Source organism: Sorex fumeus, unplaced genomic scaffold, assembly GCF_029834395.1.
Source record: "Sorex fumeus unplaced genomic scaffold, SorFum_2.1 ptg000045l, whole genome shotgun sequence".
NCBI classification, from domain to species: Eukaryota; Metazoa; Chordata; class Mammalia; order Eulipotyphla; family Soricidae; genus Sorex; species Sorex fumeus.
Window position 1 is genome coordinate 274,835 of NW_026606102.1, and position 22,703 is coordinate 297,537.

General features: G+C 42.6%; 1 protein-coding gene across 1 annotated transcript in view; it reads right to left on the reverse strand.

The window, feature by feature from the left end:
* Positions 1-258: 258 nt before the first annotated feature.
* Positions 259-22,703, reverse strand: part of IL23R (interleukin 23 receptor) — a 73,737-nt gene continuing 51,292 nt past the window's right edge. Inside the window, exons 7-9 of the mRNA XM_056122200.1 lie at positions 9,200-9,305; positions 2,563-2,653; positions 259-912 (exon numbers count right to left, since the gene is read on the reverse strand). Coding sequence (XP_055978175.1) covers positions 259-912; positions 2,563-2,653; positions 9,200-9,305 — 851 coding nt within the window. The remainder of the gene's footprint in view (positions 913-2,562; positions 2,654-9,199; positions 9,306-22,703) is intronic.

Sequence of the window (22,703 nt, forward strand, 5' to 3'; positions counted from 1 at the left end):
ATTTATCTTGCATATAGCAGAGAGATCTGTGCCTTGCCGTGGGGGAAAATAAAGGAGTTATAGCTCAGACATTTTTAAAATATAAGAAGCATATCTAAAACTGTTGCCTTTGTGACCACTAACTTTTTTTCTTTTTTGTATATTAAATCTCTATTTTTTTTTTAAAGAACTGAATTGAATTTATGTTGAAGGAGACTCCATATAATGTTGGGTTACATGCCAGTCTTTCTTTTCCATATGGATTTTGACCATGCAGTTCTACTTCTTCAAGTGTGAAATCCTATTGAAATGACTTTCTAAAATATGTTGTGGAAAATAAGAATGAATAGAAGGCAAGTTCTCATTCATGACTCCCAAGCAGGAGACAAATTCATCAGGCAATAGGGTCTGTTCTAGAACTGATTCATCGGGTGAAGCGTTTTCTAAAAGCTGGATGGCCTCCAAACCTATTGAGTCTTGCCTATCCAAAGAACTGCATTCTCCTGGGTTTAAAATAAGGCTTAACTCTTCAAAAAACAGTGAGCTTCTTAGGGAATTCCTTCTCAAGTCAGAAAAAGCAAAATCAGGATACTGTTGAAACCGGATATTCTCTCCCAAATCTAGAGGATCAACCTGTGACGACAGAGTTGGAGAAGCCATTTCATCATTATTGCTGAGATGCTTTCCCCCGGTGAGGAAATTTGAAATCTGGGGTTTGTATCCTGTGTTGATGTCAGGAATATAAACAACCGTAGTATTGGCGAGAAGTGACTGGTGTAGATGGTCTCTGGTCTCCAGAGATTTTATGTTATTTTCCTCTGTGTAGTCCACAGGATTATGTTCTTCTGGAAGAACAAATTCTATCTCTGTAACCACAGGATCAGCATATAGGATCTGTTCGCAGGGATTATTATCCAGAAATTTGCTTTTTTCCTAGGAATAAAAGACACTGTTTTATTTTACAATGAATATTTAAAGGGACCAATGGGCTAACCAAAGCCTGGAATTCTGCCTGTCTTTCAATATTTTCCCGGCTCCCATTTCTCATATTTTTTTTCCTCTTCCTATGTGATTTCCTCCTTTTGTCTTTTGTTTTTCTGCCCAATTCCAAATCTTTATTTAATGTTTCCAGGAGGAAACTGAAGGAAAGGAATAATGAAAACAATTCATATTCTAACTATATTTCTTGAATAAGAACTGAGATTTTTAAATTTTTTTATATTTTAATTTTTATTTATTTATTTTTTTAAATTGAATCCCAGTGAGGTACACAGTTACAAAGATTTTCACGATTGGGTTTCAGTCATATCATGATCCAATATCTGTCTCTTCAACAGTTTCACCAGTGTGCATTTCCCATCACCAGTGTCCCAAAGTTCCCTCCTGCCCCTGGGTCCCTCACCTCTATGGCAGGCACTTTTCTTCTCTCTCTCTCTCTCTCTCTCTCTGTCTCGGTCTCTGTCTCTCTCTCTGTTTCTCTCTCTCTCTCTCTCTCTCTCTCTCTATCTCTTTCCTTTTGGGCCTTGTGGTTTGCAATACAGATATCGAAAGGTTATCAGATATATTCCTTTATCTATTTTCAACACTCAGTTTCTGTCAAAAATGATCATTTTCAACTATTATTAGAACAAAGCATTTAAACACATTTTTATTGTGTTTAAATATTTTGTAAACAAAGTGTCTTGCATATTAATTTGCATACTATTTAAAATTTGGTATCTGAAGTGTGTTAGGCCATTTCTTATTGTTATCCTGACTGCAAGAAAATATTTGGTAGCTTAGAGGAAAGAATGGTGAAGGAGGAATTTCTACAAGGATTCCATATTAAGACTACGGTTGGATAAATGCTTTGTGTTGTGATTCTATAGGTATGTGGCTGCTCGTAATCCAGACATGTCCATGAGGATCAGGAATATGGGGTGAAGAAGGTTTTTACTAGTACAAAATGCCTGATGACCCTAGGCATAAAAAGCTCTTCCTGTTGAAGGCTGCCCTTTCAGGGAAACCAATTCCCACCCAATATAATGATCCAAGTAGAACTGCCTTCTGTAGACTCAACATTTGTGTCCTGCCTCTTTCCCGTTCCATGCCTTTATCTTCCATGCTGAATGGCCAACGTGGCCCGGCCCTGATAAAACCTTCTCCCACTGTCTTCTAACCTTTATCTGTATTCCACGTACCTCAGCAGCGAAGTGGTATCCAATTTAGACTCCAACCTCATCTTGAGTTTCACATACAGTGAAAATTCACTCTGTGTCTTTGAGGCTCAGTCTGTTAAGCTTCTCTACCCTCCTCCTTCATCCATGAATTTTCCACCAATTGCTTAGTCATTGATCCACGAAGTTCCATTAAAATTTTCTTTTCTGAGTAGCACTGTTACTTTCTCCCTCTCTCTTTTCTTTCCCCCACTCCTGGCCTCCCATTTCTTTTAAGTATGCTTTGAAATATATGTGATTTTTATTCTTATGTTTACACAACTACACTAATATGAACACACATTTGTTTATTTGGTTAGAGATTCTACTCTAACTGTTGTACTTTGGCTGCCATTCCTCGTTTTTTAATCTGATGGTGTTTGGTTACCTGAATTTTCTTCACAACATTACTATTTTCCAAATTAGGAATATCTTCATGAAACCACTTTGGTGTTAACCACAAGAGTTTTCTTTTAATTCTAGAGGGAAGACAGGGGGACAAGTTAAAAAAACATTTCACTTTAGGATTGGCACAGGCAGTCCTGTGAAGAGATTCAGAAATCAATTATGAGGAAAAGTATCATAAAAATCAATGTCCCAATTCCATGTATGTTCATGTTTTCCTCTTTTTCTCTATTGCTCTACTTTTTTTTTTCTTTTTGGATCACACCTGGTGATGCGCAGGAGTTACTCCTGGCTCATGCACTCAGGAATTACTCCTGTCAGTGTGTGGGAGACCATATGGGATTCTGGGAATTGAACCCGGGTCGTCCGCGGGCAAAGCAAACGCCTACCTGCTGTGCTATCACTCCAGCCCCTTTTGCTCTATTTCATCTAATGAGCTGGGGGGCATTTCAAAATGATTACCCAAGATTCAATAAAAAAGGTAAAAGGCCCTCCTGTTGATCATTGATTTGCTCAAGCGGGCCCAGTAACGTCTCCATTGGAGACTTTGTTGTTACTGTGTTTGGCATATCGAATATGTCATGGGGAGCTTGCCAGGATCTGCTGTGCAGGCGAGATACTCTCGGTAGCTTGCAGGGCTCTCCAAGAGGGGCGGAGGAATCGAACTCGGGTCGGCCATGTTGGCTGCGTGCAAGGCAAACGCCCTACCGCTGTGCTATCGCTCTAGCCCCCAAGATTCAATAGAGAAATGGAAACCATACACATGTTGATAATACCCAAACATTATAAGCCACAGAGGTTGCGGTGGAAAAGTTTGAGGACCAAATGGATATTTCATAGATCTGGCCAAGAAAAAACCTTGTTTATCACCACATAACACCACAATCAGTCCCAAAATTGGCTTATAATCTTTCATTGAATAGTTGTTGCACGGTATAACTCTGTTTGTCATGCTGCTTGAAAGGTAAACAGACCAGCAATGTATTCACCAAATGGTCTCCGGATACACCATTTGTCTTCACACTTCAAGGAGCAAGCCTAGAATTCTCAGTGCGCTCACGCGGTAGTGTATTTCTGAGCTAACTTGCCTAGTTTGTCTAAAGAGCACTGCAATATTAATCGTTTTGTCACTCAACCCAGTGAAGAACCATAGGCACCTGGGGAGCTGGCAGGCAGGGGAAGCTGCCATGGGTAAGTCTTGCGATCTGCTAAGTCTTGCTTCTTCCCACGCTAGTTAAATTGCACCGTCTGCCTGCCAGCAATACACTGAATCAGCCTGCTCTGCTGGTTTTAGACAGTCTCCGAGGTCACAATGTACATAAAGGGAAACAACTTCTCTCCGAAATAAGCTGCAGTAGGTAGTAATCTCAGGGACCTAACATCTACCTTGCAGCCACTGAATGTCTATGTAAAGAAACCCTTTAAAGACACTCGTCATTTCTACTTAGAATAGTGCCTGGCTCAGAGCAGACGGTGCAGATACCTGTTGAGTAAGTAGGTGCAGAGATAATCTCTGCTGCTCCACCAAGAATCTCAGCACAGAGCCAGAGTGCGGCTCTCAAAGGCTGTGTGCAATGTGTCATTTGTCATTCACTTGTATCTATAGTTGGAGGATAAGAAGAATGAATCATCTCATTCCTACTTTAAACAAACTGGCAGGCTACTGAATATAACCTGCCCACACGGCAGAGTCTGGCAAACTCCCCGTGGCGTACCCAATATGCCAAATACCAGTAACGATGAAGGGTCTCATTCTCCTAACTCTGAAAGAGCCTTGAATATGCCACATATTTAAAAGTCTCAGGGCTAGGACGAAGGAGACGTTACTGGGGCCTGCTCGAGGCAATCGACGAATAACAGGATGGTTGTGATTGATTGTGATTGTCATTGTCATTTCTACTAGAGGAGTGAATGATGAACCGGAAATATTAATTAAGCACCTGCCCTTGGAATGATTGTACATGGAGGTATTTCAGAGTTTAAGCCACGCAGACTTTAACCTACACGAAACTTCTCAAAAGCTTCAAACAGATGAGAATTTTTGAGCCAAAAAGATAGTTAAGGTTAAGGTGTTACATCTTGCATCTTACCAAGCCCAGTTCAAATTCCCAGCACAGCATATGGTCCTCGTGAGTAGCACCAAGCGTCATTTGAGGACTGCAGGGTGTGGCCCATCTCCCCTGCACACACACACACACACACACACACACACACACACACACACACACTCTCTCACACTTACCTAAAAGAAAAGATGGGACTTTTTCTTTTAGGGAGTGACACAGTGTGTCACCACAGTGAATTTTAACTCTAGAATTAATTTTAATTCTGTGGCAGAGTGATGAAGTAAACAAATCTGGCAAGAGGAGCTGAGGGAAGCATGTCAGATAAAAAAAAAAAAACAGTGCCACAGAATCTTCAGAGATTCTATGTCTATATTTTGTGACACTGTAGTAAGTTTTCTCAAAGTGTAATAGTTCGATTATCTGTAAATCAATAACAACTAATATGTTTACTTTTTCCCCCAAGGCCATAAAAAATGTTTGCTAAACTATCATGAAAAAAATCATGTATGTTGATTTGGATTACTCAGTTTATTCATGTGTATTTATTGCATCCTCATCTTGCACCCAAAAAGCATAATAATAAATAAGCTTTAGGGGCTGGAGAGATAGCACAGCAGGTAGGGCGTTTACCTTGCACGCGGCCGACCCGGGTTCGATTCCCAGTATCCCATATGGTCCCCTGAGCACCTCCAGGAGTAACTCCTGAGTGCAGAGCTAGGAGTAACCCCTGTGGATCGCCAGGTGTGACCCAAAAAGCAAAAAAAAAAAAATGAGCTTTAAGTAATACTAGCATAATTTAAAGAAGTTTGTCATGATGGTCACAAAACATTTTTTGCCAAAATAAATGCATAAAATATATGATGGTTATGAGGTGAAATATGATATTAAAGCATCGAATGGCCTATGACAAAATTGTATTCTTTGGATCCTCCCACACTAAATTTACAACAATTCTGAATAAGGGAGATAAATTCTGATTTAGGTGACTCCTAGCATTCTTCATGTAGATGGGAAAGGAGACTGAGACGTCATCACTGTTGGGGGACCTAATGAAGAATCTGCACTAATGTTCTAGTGTGCCTGCTAAGGATTGGCTTGGTGGGGTGATGGAAATGAGAGGGAGAAGCTACAAACACCCCACTTGTTCCAAGCTACCCTGGCCACTGACACTATGTCAAAAAACTTTCCGTGTTTATAGTACACATCGATTTGGGCAAACTGGTTGGACTAGGCACATAGGCGAGACTAAATGGATCAGTGACACACTTTACATGTTATCTATGCACCCGTTAACACACAGATAAATCACATCTTGAGAGCTTGTTTGGAGGTTCTAGCAGGGGATTGCTGCTACTCATTATACCCTCGACCAAAGATGGGTCAGTCTCTATTCGGGGAAGTCCACCCTCTTTGACCGAGCGCGCAGCTTCGGGAGGGATACACATGGAGCGGTGAGAGAGGAAGGGGACACCTGCCTAGCCAGTCAGATCAGCCGAATCAACCCTAGCGATCAATGGGGTGACAGATGTCACAGCCAGATCGCCCTAACATCCGATATATCACATCTGAGGGCAGCATGTCAGATAACAACACCAAGAAGAGTGCCTCAGAATCTTCAGTGATTCTAAGTCTATATTTTGCAACACTGTAGTAGATTTCTCAAATTTTACTAGACTATTTGTAAACCAATAACAACTAATATGTTTACTTTACCCCCCAGCTGTGAAAAAAAGGTTTGCTAAACTGTCATGAAAGATCATGCATGTGGATTTGGCTGTCAATCTATCTAGAAGGCTCTCTGGGCTTTTATTAAGTAATGAAAGTATTAACCACAATGGCTAGGTCCAATCTGACCTTGGGCTGTAGGAGAAAAATAATATCTTTACGTAAACTTACACAATGTGTTAGTATTCAACACTTTTTTTTAAAACTAATTCAATCTTTTTTTATACCAAGAAAAACTAAAATTAAACCAACTGAATAAATTAATTGTATTGTTGAAGTTTTACTAGTGTTTTAAATATATCCAGCCTGGTTTGATAAAGGTTTATACAGTTAGAACACATTCACTAAAATATTTTAAAAAGTGTCTGTCAAAGAGACAGACTGGTGGGTGGGAGAAAAATGGGACATAGGTGGAGGGAAGTGAACACTGGTGAAGGGGTTGGAGTTGGAACATTGCGTACCTGAAACTCAATCATGAGTAACTTTGTAAGTTATGGATGTCTCAATAAAAAAATAAATAAATAAAATTCAGCCACTGAGGGTCACATTATATTTTGTCCTTAATTATTCAGTTCTGTTGACAAAGTCAGTCTCTTAATTTAGAAGTATAATAAATAACAGTACCTGCTTGTATGGGCTGGAGCAATAGCACAGCAGGTAGGGTGTTTGCCTTGCATGCGGCTGACTCGGGTTCGATTCCTCCGCCCCTCTCGGAGAGCCTGGCAAGCTATTGAGAGTATCCTGCCCACACAGCAGAGCCTGGAAAGCTCCCTGTGGCATATTCAATATGCCAAATACAGTAGCAACAAGTCTCACAATGGAGACATTACTGGTGCCCGCTTGAGCGAATCGATGAATAACGGGAGGACAGTACTACAGTGCAGTGTTACCTGCTTGCATATAGAAGTAGTTATATTGGAGATCTCTTTTATCTTTTTGAAAAGAATACTTATTTAAATAATTAAATTGGCAAAGAATTGTCATATTCCTATTAATAGCTTAAAATTCCTTTTTAGGGTATACTTAACAAGAATATACTGAGGCTGGGCATGTAACTCATTGGTAAAGTGCTTATCTTATATCTGATTCCTGGTATCACAAAAATGAAAAAAAGAGGAGGGTGGTATTCAACTAGGACATCTTTGACAATGACAGAAATATTAATATTTTCATGAGATACAGATTAAACATTAAGATACTTCAAAGGACTTTATAACCAAGAGTTTTGGTGATAGGATAATAATAGTCCTGTAATTTTGCAGGTTTTTAAACAACTTAAGATGAGTATTTGTTCTTTCCTGCCTTGCTTATGAGTTACGGACTTAATTATTTACCTCACAAGGGTATCAAAAATTAAGTTTGTTCATGTGTAGCTTAAAATTTGAAATATTGCATTAAGTTCTGAAGAAAAAATAAAAATTAAAATTAAATTATGAGCATATTTTATTTAGAACAACTCATTCCAAGTCCATAACATTTTGATAATAAGTTCAAAGGAAGAAAGATGATCTCTTAAGCAGATGAGTAGGCATGAAAGAAATTCTGTGCCATCTTGGCAAAGAAAGTGTGTGTATCGAGGCCTGGCCTGAGTGGGGGGTACTGAGGTCATTCTCATAGATTTAGAAAACTCACATCTAGGACGACTTAGGAACTCACGTGCCCAGCTCTTGGTGCAGTCTTCTTTTCCAAGAGTTAGGCATAGATTCTGACTCCTATGACTTTCCATACTGGAAAAGAGGGAGATGAAAGGATGCCAGCATGAGAAAGGCATCGGGGTAAGAGGTCGCGTGCCCACTCAGGCACTGCCACACTTCTCTTGGCCACTCATCTGTTTGGATGGTATGTGAGGTAGGCTAGGATTTAACCCCCCTAAAATCCAGGCACTGGAGATAAACTGCCAGGCACAGTGAGATTATGTGATGAGGACGGAGATGAGCTACAGAATGAACTGGCCTGGCCTCGTCCATCCAGACCCTGGATGAGCCACTCACCACTCTGAAGTTCCTGGAAGCCATCTGTGTTTGATGCCACCGTGCTTTCCTGTGGGGTCCCTAGTGACCTCGGTAACCGTCTGGGTAGGGGTAGGTATTCATTCAATTTGAGTTTTAAATTGTTCCATATACTTTTCCTTTCTCTGGATGTAAGTGTTGATGGATTTATCTAGCAAATGGCAGAATTAACTACAGTGGGGGTAAACATATGTGCATACATATATGTAAACACAAATGTGTGTGTTTATATTTTTAACTAAAATTTGTAATAATACACACATATGTGTGCTTATGATATTGTAACTAAAATTTGTTATACGTTTGATCACAGAGTTACAAAAGAATTAAGGTTTTTGTTTCTTTATTTTGATTTGGAGGCCACACCTGGCAGTGGTCAAGACTTCCTCCTGACTGTGTTCAGAGATCACTCCTAGCAGAGCTCAGGGACCATATGGGGTGCCAAGATTAAACCTGGGTCAGTCATCTGCAAGGCAAGTGCCCTACTTGCTGTGTCATCGCTCCATCCTAGTTTATGCTTCTGACATATTTAGTTACTGCACTTACCATCACCAAAGTGCCCAAGGCCCTCCACCAATGTCCTTGTATTACACCTCCAAAGCAGTTTAAAATCATCATTAAAAACCATGTGGTACCAGAATGACTATTGTCTCAATTCACCTACTCAGTTCCCTCCACTCCCCCTTTCACTGGTTAATCTCAGGTATATATTCCAGAGTCAAGGATTTGTTCTCAATGGAACCTGTTGATTCCTTTGTTTTGTTTCTCCATGTACCACAGTCACATTCAAAATCTGAAAAGAGATTCTTCCAAAACCTACCCTGTTCGAAGAGACCTGTTTAATATCCCAATCAGAGATAGAATGGACAACCCAATAGCGAAGAGGATCATTCCTGATAAAAGTCCAAGATTCTGTTGCTTGTAGCCTGAAAGGCAAGAAAAATAATTTCAAGTCAGCATTAATATCCACATGATGCCAAAATGACCATTCTCTCCTTTTGGCTCAAAGCAAAATTCATTGCATTCAAAGAATAAGAAGGAGGGAAGAACACCATTGATCTTTACCCAGGGAAGGGACAATTTGTAAAGGCTATAAAGGGACTTCCCTCTGAATCACGTGACTATACCTTCCCTTTGAGAAAAATTGACCTGTTCATATCTTCTGTCACTGGTTTCTAGAAGTGCCGCTCTGGCAAATGTGGTCAGCCTGAGACATTCTTCTTAGCTTGTGCATGCATATTTTATATAAAAAGTTCACTGATGAACCTCTTGGGGTTTTTTTTCTGACACAAGTGAGAATTCCGTATTGCTTTAAGAGTCTAAAACTGGCCACAGTCATAGCTGAGGTTTTTTGGGTTGTTTTTAATCTTGAGTGCAAGACAGAATTATGTGAAACTTGTCACCATGCTTCAAACTTAACTGTTCACATTATTTTTCTACTGAGAAAGGACATTTACCCCTTTTAGAATAATGTACAATATAGATAAATAAGATAACATTTCTATATATCTCATATCCATTAAAATACACTCACAATGCTTTTCCTGGCACCAGAGAGAAAGCTCAAGGTTCTGGTTACATGCTTCGCGGACAAGGGGCCAAGTTCCATCCATGGCACCAATGGTCTCCTGAGTATCACTAGGTGTGGCCCCTGAGCACAGATCCAGGGATAGCCCCAAACTGTATAAATTCTTTAGGGGCAGCCAGGGGAGCCCTGACAGCTCTTCCCCTAGCCTGCCACATCCGGGGTAGGTCCAGGTCGCTCCCCCAGCTGGGGCAGCCCGGATCATGGGGCAGACAGTGGACAAAACGAGGGCCATGCCGGTTGGTTGATCAATTGCTGTTTCTCCCCACGCGCGTGCCCCAATCTCTCTGAGCCTCCCATTCTAGTCTCCACTGCTCCTCATTCCTGTTTCTCCTGTCTCTCCCTCTCATCTCTCCATGCTCTATCTCTCAGCCTGGGCTCCTTCTCTCCTCGAGCCTGCTCCTGTATTCTTCTACATTCTTCTCCCTCTGTCCACCTTGCTAGTCTCTCTGCAGTCCATCTTGCTGCCCTGCTCTCTCTTATCCTCTCCAGCTCTCTCCCTCTCTCCAGCTCTCTTGTATCTCCAACTCTCCAGCACACTGGGGCTGACACTGCACCCAGTCAGGCATCAAAATCAACCTAAGAAAGCCCTTCCTGAGAGCCCCACCAAGTTCAAAGGGAACACCACCTAAAAGGTATTCCAAAGCCCTTCCTGACTGCCCAATGGCAAAATACCTCCTAAGGTATTTTTCTCCTTTCTTCAGTCCAATAACTCTATCAGCATCTTAATACTAGTTATTTTTGTATGGACACGATAAGAGATACACTGAGGCTTGTAGGGCAGCTCTCCTGGGAACATCTTGCCACAGACTCAGACTACAGAACTCAGGCCAGATTTACCATTCCTAACCCTAGCAGGGTCCAAGTCTAGTTATTACTTTTTGGATCATGACAGCATGTGTCCATGATTAAGCTCTTAACTTATAGTTAAACATTATGGCACTTTGGCCAGGCCCATCTCTGTGCCAGGGTAGCACATAGATTACCGCTTGCCCTGGTTCCGTCCAGTCCCTCATAGGGACCCTGCTTTTGGGGGTGCTTGGAAGTAAGGGCAGCTGAGGCTTAGGTCGAGAAAACAGATGTCCAGGAGAGTCATGTTACAAAAGCATAGCATATACTGTCTTCTTGTGTCCATACAAACAGGACATTACTCTGAATAAACTATGAAAAGGATTTAGGGAGAAGAGAAAAGCAATACTTACAAGTCAACAGAACACAAAGAAAGAAGTTACAAATAAACACAGAGGAATGGGAGCACTGTGATGGGGGCAACCCAATAAGCCTAAACCACCTGAGGCTATGCAGGAAGAACAAAACAGTGTTATCCTACACCCAACGATCAATAGATTTATCCCCAAACAAACAAAAACCTTAAAACACCCATTTTCTTGTATATTGAGTTAACTTTCTTAAATATTTCTATTATTAATATGCTATATTCAATATATCTCTTAGCAGGCCCCCAAGTCATTCCTATAGAGGACATGAAATTTTCTTATTTTTTAATGTAGGCAATACTTGAGATAAGACTTATTACTAAAATTTGCTCTTTAGTTTTTGGACCATACCCAGTGGTACTCAGGAGTAACTCCCTTGTCAGTGCTTGGGGGTTGCTCCTGGCAGTGTTTGGGGGACCATGTGGTGTGGGGATTGGACCTGGGTCTTCTGAAGCAGAATAAGCACTCCGTTTTCTATGCTATCTGTGATTCCTGGTCTTTCTTTCTCCTTAGGCCATTCCCCACGTGGGACCATGAGGTTCTGGGGGTGAATATGGGGTTCTTACATGCCAAACATGTGCTTTAGTCCTTTATGGTCTCTTTATGACCCAATGGACTATAATTGAGATAAGGCCTATTGCTAGAATTTGTTCTGAGCCATTAGGTATGGCCTTTTCCTCTTTATCAAATGATTATTAGATATGAATCATGTGGCAGAGCCTATATTTGCTCTAGTCCATGCATCTACTAAATTCTTGGGGTTCTGGGGGCTGGAGCAATAACACAGGGGGTAAGGCGTTTGCCTTGCACACAGCTGACCTGGGATCGATTCCCAGCATCCCATATGGTCTCCTGAGCACTGCCAGGAGTAATGCCTGAGTGCAGAGCCAGGAGTAACCCCTGAGCATCGCCGGATGTGACCCAAAGAGCAAAAAAAATTTTGGGGGGGTTCTCTAGGTTGTGAACTCCTTCTCCTCCAGCTAATGTGTGTGCAGGGGCCAGTGTAACTGTTGTTCACTCAAAGTCTGGGTGGAATTTGGAATTAGTGATCTCTGAGGATTGAGATCCTATTCCCAAAGATTTCAAGCAATGAATGGGAGGTATTGGCTTTGGACATTTAATACCAGGGAGAGGTCAGAGACTCCCCAAGTCAACACAGAGATCAGCAAAGGGATCTAAAGAATTGAATTGAGTGACCAGGACCAGAACCTAGGATGCCCAGGTTTTATTTGGGTTCTGCCACTTAACAACTCTGACCTTGGAGGCATAATTGTAAAAACTTTGGAGCTCAAGTTTCTCCTTTTGTAAAGTAGATATAAAAATAAGGGTCTTTCTTTCTGCTCTGCATCCCTGCCTGCAGAAATACCCAGGAACAAGTGTGTGCAGTCTCTATAGTAAGTGTGAGGCACTGAACCTAAGACAGCAGCTCCTGACCCAGGTACCTCTCTGTTCAGCGCAGTCCTACCTCGCTTCCCTTTCCCAAAATTCACCAACATCAGGCTCTTTCCTGGTTCTGTTTGTTGTTCTCCTCCTCCTCTCTGGAATGGAAGTTCCACAAAGAACGGGGCTTTGCTTGTTCCCCCCCACCCCACTACTGCTAGTACCCTGGTACCCAGAATTCTGCACATGTAATGACTTAATGTTCATAGACTAAATCAATAAAAGTCCAAGGAATGTCAGTAGAACCTGCTAAAAGTTTTACTTGCCTTGCAGAGTTTCTTTTGAAGAGATAAAAAACAAATCATGGCCCTAAATCAAGGCACCAAGTGACCAAATTCTCCCAGATAGTTCTATCTCTGCACTGAAAATTCTGTGGCCATCTCGGAAAGGGGGCAGGAACATTCTCTTTCTTTCTGGATAGTCCCAGCAGACGTCCAATAGACGTCCTTACCTTCATCAGTCAACCTCCAACATATAAATGGTCCAGCTCCACAGCTTCTGGAGTATGTAACCATATTCAGGGCTATGTAACAGCCTCTAAATTTCACAGTACTGAGAGCCAGAAGGAACACAGCAAATTTGATGGAAAAGTTGCACAAAAGCCCACTGAGTTCAGTGAGTGAAAACAATAACACACAAGGCTTAACCAGAACAAACCTGCTCAGTCAATCCTCAGACAATGACATTAGTAACACCATTGTGATATATAACAAGTTGACTTGTATTGATCTACCAGTGGTCAGTATTGAAGCAGTTATGCCCGAAGACTTTCACTTAGCTTCTATTTAGGGTTGTGATTACCTAGTGGCACATCATGATCTAATATTAGCTTTCTGCCTAAAAAAAAATAAGACACTAAGGAGATAGTTCAGCAGTCAGGGGTGCATGCAAAGCTTGTGTCAGAACCCAAATTTGAACCCTGGCACCACAAAGCCCACCCCTTTCCCCAGCACCACTGGTTGTAGCCCTCAGTCAAGGTGGAAACATCTCTGAGTGCTCAAGCCCTTAAGCACTCAATTACCCTGGCTGACTCATTATGGTCAAGAATGGTCCCCAGATGTTTAAGTATGTCCTGGGAGCTTTCTCAAGCCCCCACCAAGAAAAAATTCCAGATATTAACCAGAGGAATCTAGCACAGGAAGTAAGGCCCTGGTTCTATCCCCAGCACCGCATATGGTTCTTGAGTACCACCAGGAGTAACTCCTGAGCACAGAGCCAGGAATAGTCTCTGAACACTCCTGAATGTGGTTCCAAACCCACTCACATTCTTCCCCCTCCCAAACCCAGATACATTACATTCACTTAATCACTTAATCACTTAACTTCCCGTTAGTCGTTGATTTGCTCGAGCAGGCGCCAGTAACGTCTCCATTTGTCCCTGTCGCGTGCTAGTGTAGCCCAATGGCATCTGTTCGCTCCGGGAACATGAAGGGCCTCAAACCGATCGTTCATGATCTTGACGAAGAAGAATGACTATCTGGTAGGTGGGCGGCCACGCAGTCTTTTGACATCCTGTGGAATCCAGTCGGTAACAGCTCTAGTCCAGCGATCGTCTTTAAATCTCATTACGTGACCAGCCCATCTGATTTTTGACACCTTGGCAAATGAGACAGCGTCCCTGATTCTTGATCGTCGACGGATGTCAGAACTCCAGATTCTTTCTCTCATTTGAGTGAAACGTGATATTCCAAGCATAGCTCTTTCTATTCTTCTTTGGGAGACCTGAATAGCGTTCTCATCTTGTTTGTAACTACAACTGGTCTCATACATTACATTGGACTTAATCACTTAATCACTTAACTTCCCGTTAGTCGTCGATTTGCTCGAGCGGGCGCCAGTAACGTCTCCATTTGTCCCTGTCGCGTGCTAGTGTAGCCCAATGGCATCTCTTCGCTCCAGGAACATGGAGGGCCTCAAACCGATCGTTCATGATCTTGACAAAGAAGTCTGACCATCTGGTAGGTGGGCGGCCACGCGGTCTCTTGACATCCCGTGGAATCCAATCAGTAACAGCTCTAGTCCAACGGTCGTCTTTAAATCTCATTACGTGACCAGCCCATCTGATTTTCGACACCTTGGCATATGAGACAGCGTCCCTGATCCTTGATCGTCGACGGATGTCAGAACTCCGGATTCGTTCTCTCATTTGAGTGAAACGTGTTATTCCAAGCATAGCTCTTTCTATTCTTTTTTGGGAGACCTGAATGGCGTTCTCATCTTGTTTGCGTAGGGCCCAGGTCTCTGAGGCATATGTTAATGCAGGAAGAACAGTGGAATCAAAGAGATGTGCCCGGAGCCGGAGGTTCTTCGTCCTCTTAGCTATTTCTTCGACGTTCTTGAAGGGGTTCCAAGCCGCTCTCTTCCTCCTGCGAAGCTCGGGTGCCAGGTCATTTCTCATGTTGACCTCTCGACCTAGGTACACATAGCTGTTGCATTCGGAGATGGTCGTTCCATTGAGAGCGAATGGGGCGTCAGGAACAAGGCTGTTTCTCATAAACATTGTCTTCGTAAGATTCAGCTGTAGTCCTACCTTTCCACACTCACGGTCAAAGTCGGCCAGCATTTGTGCCGCTTGGCTGATGTTTGGTGTTATTAAAACAATGTCATCAGCAAAGCGGAGGTGGTGTAGTTGCCGACCATCCATCTTCACTCCCATTCCTTCCCATTCCAGTCGTCGCATGATGTTCTCGAGGGTGGCACTGAAGAGTTTCGGTGAAATGGTATCACCCTGCCGCACCCCTCTCTTGACATCAACGATCACTTCTTTGTAGAATGGTGAGATCCTGGTAGTGAATCCGCAGTACAGCTCACGGAGGATCCTGATGTATTGGGCTTGAATGCCCTGAACATTGGACTTAATAATATAGACTTATTTGTTTTGGAGTCATGCTCATCAGTTCTCAGGACTTACTCCTGGCTCTGAGTTCAGGGATCACTCCTGGCAAGGCTCTGGTGACCATATGGGATGCTGAGGATTGAACCCAGGTCACTCATATGCAAGGCAAGCTCCCCACCTATTGTAATCACTCTAGCTTTACCTTAATAAATAATTTTGGAAATTAAAAAATATTAAAAACTCCTAGCCCATGATAGATACTCAAATAATGGTAGGTTTCTCTATTATTTTTTTTGGAGGGGGGAGGGTTAAATCATCGCACTCATAAAAATATAAATGTGTTAACTGTAGCAAAAACAAGCAAAATTCCTCTAGCCAACTCCTTAAATTCAATGTTAAGTAAATGTTCGTTCCTTGGTTTCCGTTAGAGTATGAAGCCCATTTGATATCCAGAAACTTGTGTCTGACACATGATTGTTCAGTAAGGAGGGTTAAAATAGATGATGAGTAAATATGATTCCAAAAGCCAAATGCTTCATTTTCTTACTGGCCCACCACCTTTTAGAGATGGAAGTAATGAGAAACCTGAGATTCTGCGGCCCATGGAGGAATGAATTCAGAGTGACCTGGGCATCTTAACAAAAGGAAAACAAGAGTCATGGTTTTGCAATTTGTTCTCAGGTTACCCCAAGTAAGCTTCATTATTTGGAGATGATTCAAGTAAGCCAGTAACTTTAATAGACCTGAAAGATAACATAAAAGCAAAGGTCTCCAGGTATGTGTCCTTGTTTTATTTTGGTTTTGGTTTTGAGGCCACACCCTGTAAAGCTCAGGGCTTACGCCTGGCTCTGTGCTCAGGAGTCATTCCTAGCTGGCTTAGGGGACTATATGGGGTGCCAGGATTGAACTCAGGTCAGCCATTTGCAAGGCAAGAGCTCTACCCTCTGTACTCTCACTCCAGACCCCGTGTGTCTGTTGTATTGTGTATGTGTTCATATGCATGACCATCAGTGAAATTTCAAATTCTGTAAAATCCTGCAGATGTGGCTCAGTGGTTGAAAGCATGCCTCTCATGTGGGACCCTGCATTCAACTCCTAGCCCCACACAAATAAAATAATAATAATAATAATAATAATAATAATAATAATAAACTCTAAGTAATTCCCCTGTCTGTTGGGCCAGAAAAACAGTTCAGAGGGCTAGAGCACATACCTTGCTTGCATGTGTGAGGTCATGGATTTCAATTCTGGCACTGCAGCACGGGTTAAATACCACCAGGATTAGCCCTCAGACCTGCCAGTATCACAGGGGAGCACCTTTCCATTCTATCAAATCAAAACTCATAAAATTAGAACCAAAAGCCCCTATAGCTTTATAATGCCACAAATAGGGGCTGGTGAGATAGCATAGTGAGCAAGGCCCATTAATCTGGGTTCGATCCCTAGCACCCTATTTGGTCCCGTTAGCCCCATCAGGAGTGATCCCTGAGCACAGAGCCAGGAGTAGGTCCTGAGTATCTCTGCGTGTTAACTGGGTGTTACCCCAAAACCAAAATAAATAAAAATAAAATACCTACAAATAGGGTGTGGGAAATGGCTCAGTTGGTTGGAGCACAAGCTTTGAATGTGGGACATCTGATTCAATTCCTGGCACCATAAGGTTCCCTGAGCACTGAGCAAGAGTAATTCCTGAGCACCACTGGGTGTGGCCCCCAAACAAAACAAAAAATTAGTAATCACTTGCTGGAGCGATAGCACAGCGGATAGGGCGTTCGCCTTACAAGCGGCCAACATGGCCGACCCGAGTTCGATTCCTCCGCCCCTCTCGGAGAGCCCGGCAAGCTACCGAGAGTATTCGATATGCCAGACACAGTAACAACAAAGTCTCCAATGGAGACGTTACTGGGCCTGCTAGAGCAAATCGACGATCAACGGGAGGGCCTTTACCTTTTATGTGGTCTAGGGATCAAAGTATGATAAATTATACTATGAACAACAAGAATCACTAAGAAATTTAAACCTAGGGGGCAGAGATAGAACAGCATGTAGGGTTGCATGCGGTTGACCCAAATTTGATCTCTGGTATCCAATATGGCCCCTTAGAAGTGATCCCTAAGTACAGAGACAGGAATAAGCCCTGAGCACTGCCAGGTGTGGGCCCCCCCCCCAACACACACACACACACACACACACACACACACACATAATTTAAACCTTAGATGAAATGTGAATTTATGTAACTACATCGTAAATCAAATATTATCAAAATTTTTACAGGCTAAACCTGAATAAAACAATCACTGGGAAAGAGATTATAATGTAATCAAATACATATCCCTTCAGAAAAAAAACTGAGATAAAAAATAGCTTTTTGTATGAGTCTTACTTAATTCCCAAGGAATAGATCATTTCTGTCGGCTACAACAAAAGTTTCTTAAAGTCGATTTTATCTAATAACCTGTTTAAAAATACATAGCAATTGAATATATTTCCCCCAAGGAATATAATCATATTTCTCCTCTGTAAATTGAAGTAAAATTGACATACAATAGTGTATTAGTTTCTAATTTACAACATAATGATTTGCACTTGGATACAAGGAAGAATTTACAGTGAGGAGTTAAGGCACTTGCCTTACACGTGGCCAACTACCGCTTGTACCTCAGGAGTGATCCCCGAACACAGAGTCACGAGTAATCCCTGAGCACTGCTGAGTGTGGTCCTCCAAAAGAACAAAGTCTATTTCTCACCTGTATGTTCTTCGTAACCTTTCAAGCTTACAATACTAATTGGTTCGTGTGGTTTTTCCTTTAAATTGAGAAAAATCTCTAAGCATGCGCTGGAGATGACACTAAAATCTACCTGAAGTTTACCATTAGAGTAGCCACTAATTTCACGAGGCTTCTGGATAACAGTTCCCAAAGAGATTTCTGTCTTCCATGGTGCTTGCAAAAAAAAAAAAAAGGCAGCAATACTGGTCTCTCTTCGGATCCTTGGACCAGATGCTCCAGCAATGAGTTGGTTTCCTTCTGAGCTGCTTGGAGCATTCCCCCTGCCCTTGCCTAATTCCCGAGCAGTGGCTCCTACTTTTCTTGCAAGCCACGTTTGGAGGAGCTGATGCTTTGAGAGTTGCACCAGGGTTAGAATGCCATTAGCCCTGCCCTCTGCTCCTCCTCCCCACCCTTCCTTCCCACCCAACCCCCCGTCCCCCGTGGCTGCATTAGCTGCTGGTCTGCAGGCTGCAGCTAATGCAAGCTTTTTGAACTGTGCTGTGGTTAGCCACCAGCTGAACACCAGCCACTTTCAGTCTGAACTCCAGAGTCCTGGCGCTGACTCTCTCCTCTCCACCCTCCAGAGCAGGACAAGCTGCCAGAGGTGACTTCAAGGGCACAATTCTCCCAGGTTAGCCTGGCAAGCTCCCCGTGGCGGAGTATTCGATATGCCAAAAACAGTAACAACAAGTCTCACAATGGAGACTTACTGGTGCCCGCTGGAGCAAATCGATGAACCATGGGAGGACAGTGCTACCGTGCTACATTTCTGAGAATAGCCCTAGGCAACTGGATCCCAGGACTGCCTAAGTCTCCTGGATTCATGCCTTCTAACTTCTGTGTTCAAATTCTTCTGAAAAGAGTCGCACTTTACAGGGAGAAATAACCCCCTGAGGTTGTTCTTACCTGCCTGCAATACGGCCTGGGTTTCTCTGACAAGCTGTGTGACCCGCACAACCCACTTTGAGAATAGGACCTTAGAGGTCCGATGAAAGGTGTCAACCCAATCTTTGGAACTTTTTCAAACAAGGCCCGTCTGGGTACAGGCACAGACTCAGCAGAACGGTACTTTTCAAAGAATAATGGGGAGGAGATTTTTAGAAGATGAAAGTATCAGAGGAGCCCAGAGTTCTTTCTTGTATTTTTATTCTGGCTTCTCTGCAGCATCAGGAAAATGTTTTTGTGCGTCGCCACAGATCAGAAGTTCTCTCTCTGGCTTCCCGAGGCTTCTCCAAGTTTCTCTTTTTTCCCAACTATGTGGCTCCATCAAAGCGTTGGAGGGGCAAAGGGAGGCCCTACACGGTCAACAGCCGGGTTTCTTCATATAAATTCACCTTTTTTTTAGTGGCTTTTGTTCTTTCTTGGGGATTGCAAGCAGGGGTCTCCACAATTTGCAATTGTAAAAGGAGAAATCTGAATAGTAGAATGTAACACAGCCTGTGGGCAGGAGATAATTTAGGGGTAGAGCACACGCTCTGCATGAATGAGGCTCTGATACCTCTCCTAACGCCCCCTCCCCCCCCCCCCCAGTTATGGTAACACAGTTTTCAATTTGGCACAGTCATGGGTTTATAGCCTAGGATGCTGGATTATTTTTGTTTTCACTTTCATTGTTTTAAGTTAGTGCTTTTATTTAAAAGTAATACATGGTGCAATTGCCTCTTTTTGACTGGGGTGTTTGAGGTGTGGGGAGCAGTGAACTCCCAGCAATGCTCAGGGTATGAGGACCACCCCACGTGATACACAGACAGCTGTGTGGGTTGTGCAGCTGAGGCAGGGATTGAACTTGAGTTCTCACCGGTGGTAGCCTTTGAGCTTTCTCCCCAGCCCTCTCACCGACACTTCCTGCAGCTTAAATATAGTCTGCAACATAAACTGCAGATGGTGAAACAGCAACGATGTTTCAGTCTTCGTTTGAATCACAGACAAGTAATTTTCATGTCTAATGAGGACTTTATTAGCTCTGCTAGAGAAATAAACACAATCTTCCTGTAGTTTTTAATCTTAGTTTCAAATCACCCTATTTCTTTTTTATGGCTTCATTTAGATTGAAGCATTCAAAGGGATGCTTAATTATCAGAAGGTAGTTTCACAAGAATCGGTTATCTGGAGGAAGACCATTTTTAAACAATATTGTCAGAGAGGGGAAAATATATCAGGCAGGTAAAAAAATATTTAAGCGTTGAAGTACAGCCAGAGAGAAATTCTTCACGGCATACCGCCACCTAGCGGCCAGACTTTTCTTCCCGATCATTCTTGGAGATGATAAGCCTGGGATACCAGAATGTAGAACTGAGAGGGCCAGGTGAGCTCAGCGAATTGGCAGAGGGCAAGTGACAAGGGAACATAAGTGGAGGTTCTCGGGCATATGGCACTATGAGAGGTAACAGAACCAGAATGCACTAGAACCAGGATGCACTAAAAATACCGGTTTACTGTCAATTAGCAAATAGTGGGGTCGGAGTTTGGAGAAAAGGAACGCTGGATAAGAGTGTAAGTCGGAATGGGGGCAGGGCTGGGGCTTGGTGGTCTCCGGGCACTTTGGTGGTGGAGCTGAGCAATAGCTTTGCATCAATGCCAGAATCATGAACACTGTCGTAACCTTATCATGTAAATAATTACTTCTTAAAAATTTTAAGGGGAAAAATCGTAGGCTAGAGAGACAATACAGGGGCAAAGGGGCTTATCTTGCATGCTTCAGACCTTGGTTTTATCCCTGGAACCATATTTGGTCCCCTAAGCACCACCAGAAGTGGTCCCTAAGCATAGAACAAGATAGCACTGTGTCTCCCTTACCGCCCCCCCCCATATGAAAAGAGGAAAGATAAAAGGGAGATAACAGAAATTATCCTAATTCTAGCTCTCTAATCTCTGTTACTTTTTACAGTTTTCAAAGGTCTTTTTGACAAATGCAAAAGCATAAACAGAATGCTATACACACACATCAAGTCTTTTTGATTGAAAAATCACTGCATTAACCTAATTGGCTAGAAAAAAACTCATGCTATTTTCATTATTTATTTAATGTCCGTGGTCTCTTTTGATCCCAATGAGACAATGCTGTACCTGGAATGGGATGCTCAATTATGCCTGTTACTCTGACAACACATACTCGAATATATTCAGAATCCTAAATTGCCTCTGATGTGGTCAGAATTTTTCTATAACTTACACACATTGAACACTGAATTCTTAAAGTTAGCCTTACAAGAGATGTGCGTTCTGAGGCAATTTCAGTCATTTAACCACCCCCCCCACCCTCCTCCAATTGTGATTTTGGACAAAACTTGAAGCACTGCATTACTATAAGACTCAATTCACCAAATACCAGCCTCATTTAATCAAATCTACTCAAAAAACCTTGGTTTTAGCAATAATACATTTTGTTTGTTTCTCAGGGATGATGCCAAATCAACTTCCTTAGCCCTACGCCATACATCCAACAGGGGACAAAGTATATTGCATTCCTCTTTTTTTTTTATAATTTATTTATTTATTAAAGGTAATAGCACAGCGGGTAGGGCGTCTGCCTTGCACGCAGCCAACATGGCCGACCCGAGTTCGATTCCTCCGCCCCTCTCGGAGAGCCCGGCAAGCTACCGAGAGTATTCGATATGCCAGACACAGTAACAACAAAGTCTCCAATGGAGACGTTACTGGGCCCGCTCGAGCAAATCGATGATCAACGGGAGGGCCTTTACTTTACTTATTTATTTATTGAATCACTGTGGGAAAAGTTACAAAGCTTTCAGGTTTAGGTCTCAGTCATGCAAATATCAAACACATTTCCCTTTACCAATACTTATTTTTTACTATGAACTCCAATAAAACCCTACCTCCCACTCCTCCCAATGCCTGTGAGGCAGATGAGTTCTAGTTAACACTCTATGTACTTTGACTAGATTCATTGTTTCGATAAAAGATGCACCATTATTATTTAGAGTTTACCCCCCCCCCAATCAGACATGCTGAAAAAGCGTTGTGAAATGATTTGCTTTCTACAGCTGGGTTCAAGAATTAAATGTTTAAATGTTTTGGATTTCTGCTATTTTACTTTATTAACCCTGGAAGTATTTCTGCTAAAAGTCAGATAATTAAGAGATTGGTTTCTGTGCTCTGGAGTCGTGGCCGTGCCGGAGAGCCGCTCGTGGGGGGCAACTGGTGACCTCGGTAGGGCGTGAAGGACGGGCCGGAATGCCCTCCTTCCCATGAGGTTTTCGTCGCCCCCAGACTCCTGGCTCATACCTGCTGTCCACAAGGCTCCCATGCGGCCACCATCTTTCTTTCCAGAGATGCATTATTCTTTTAAAGCAGTTAATTATTGAGTGCAGTTGTCACTTGGCATCTGAGGTGTGTTTGTGTGTGGCGGGGGTTGTTTCAAGGCCCCTCAGAATAATCAAAGCCACCGGTGTTCCCAAATTCTCTATACAAAAGGGCATGGAAATTGCACGTAACCTTTGCTCATCCTTTCCCAG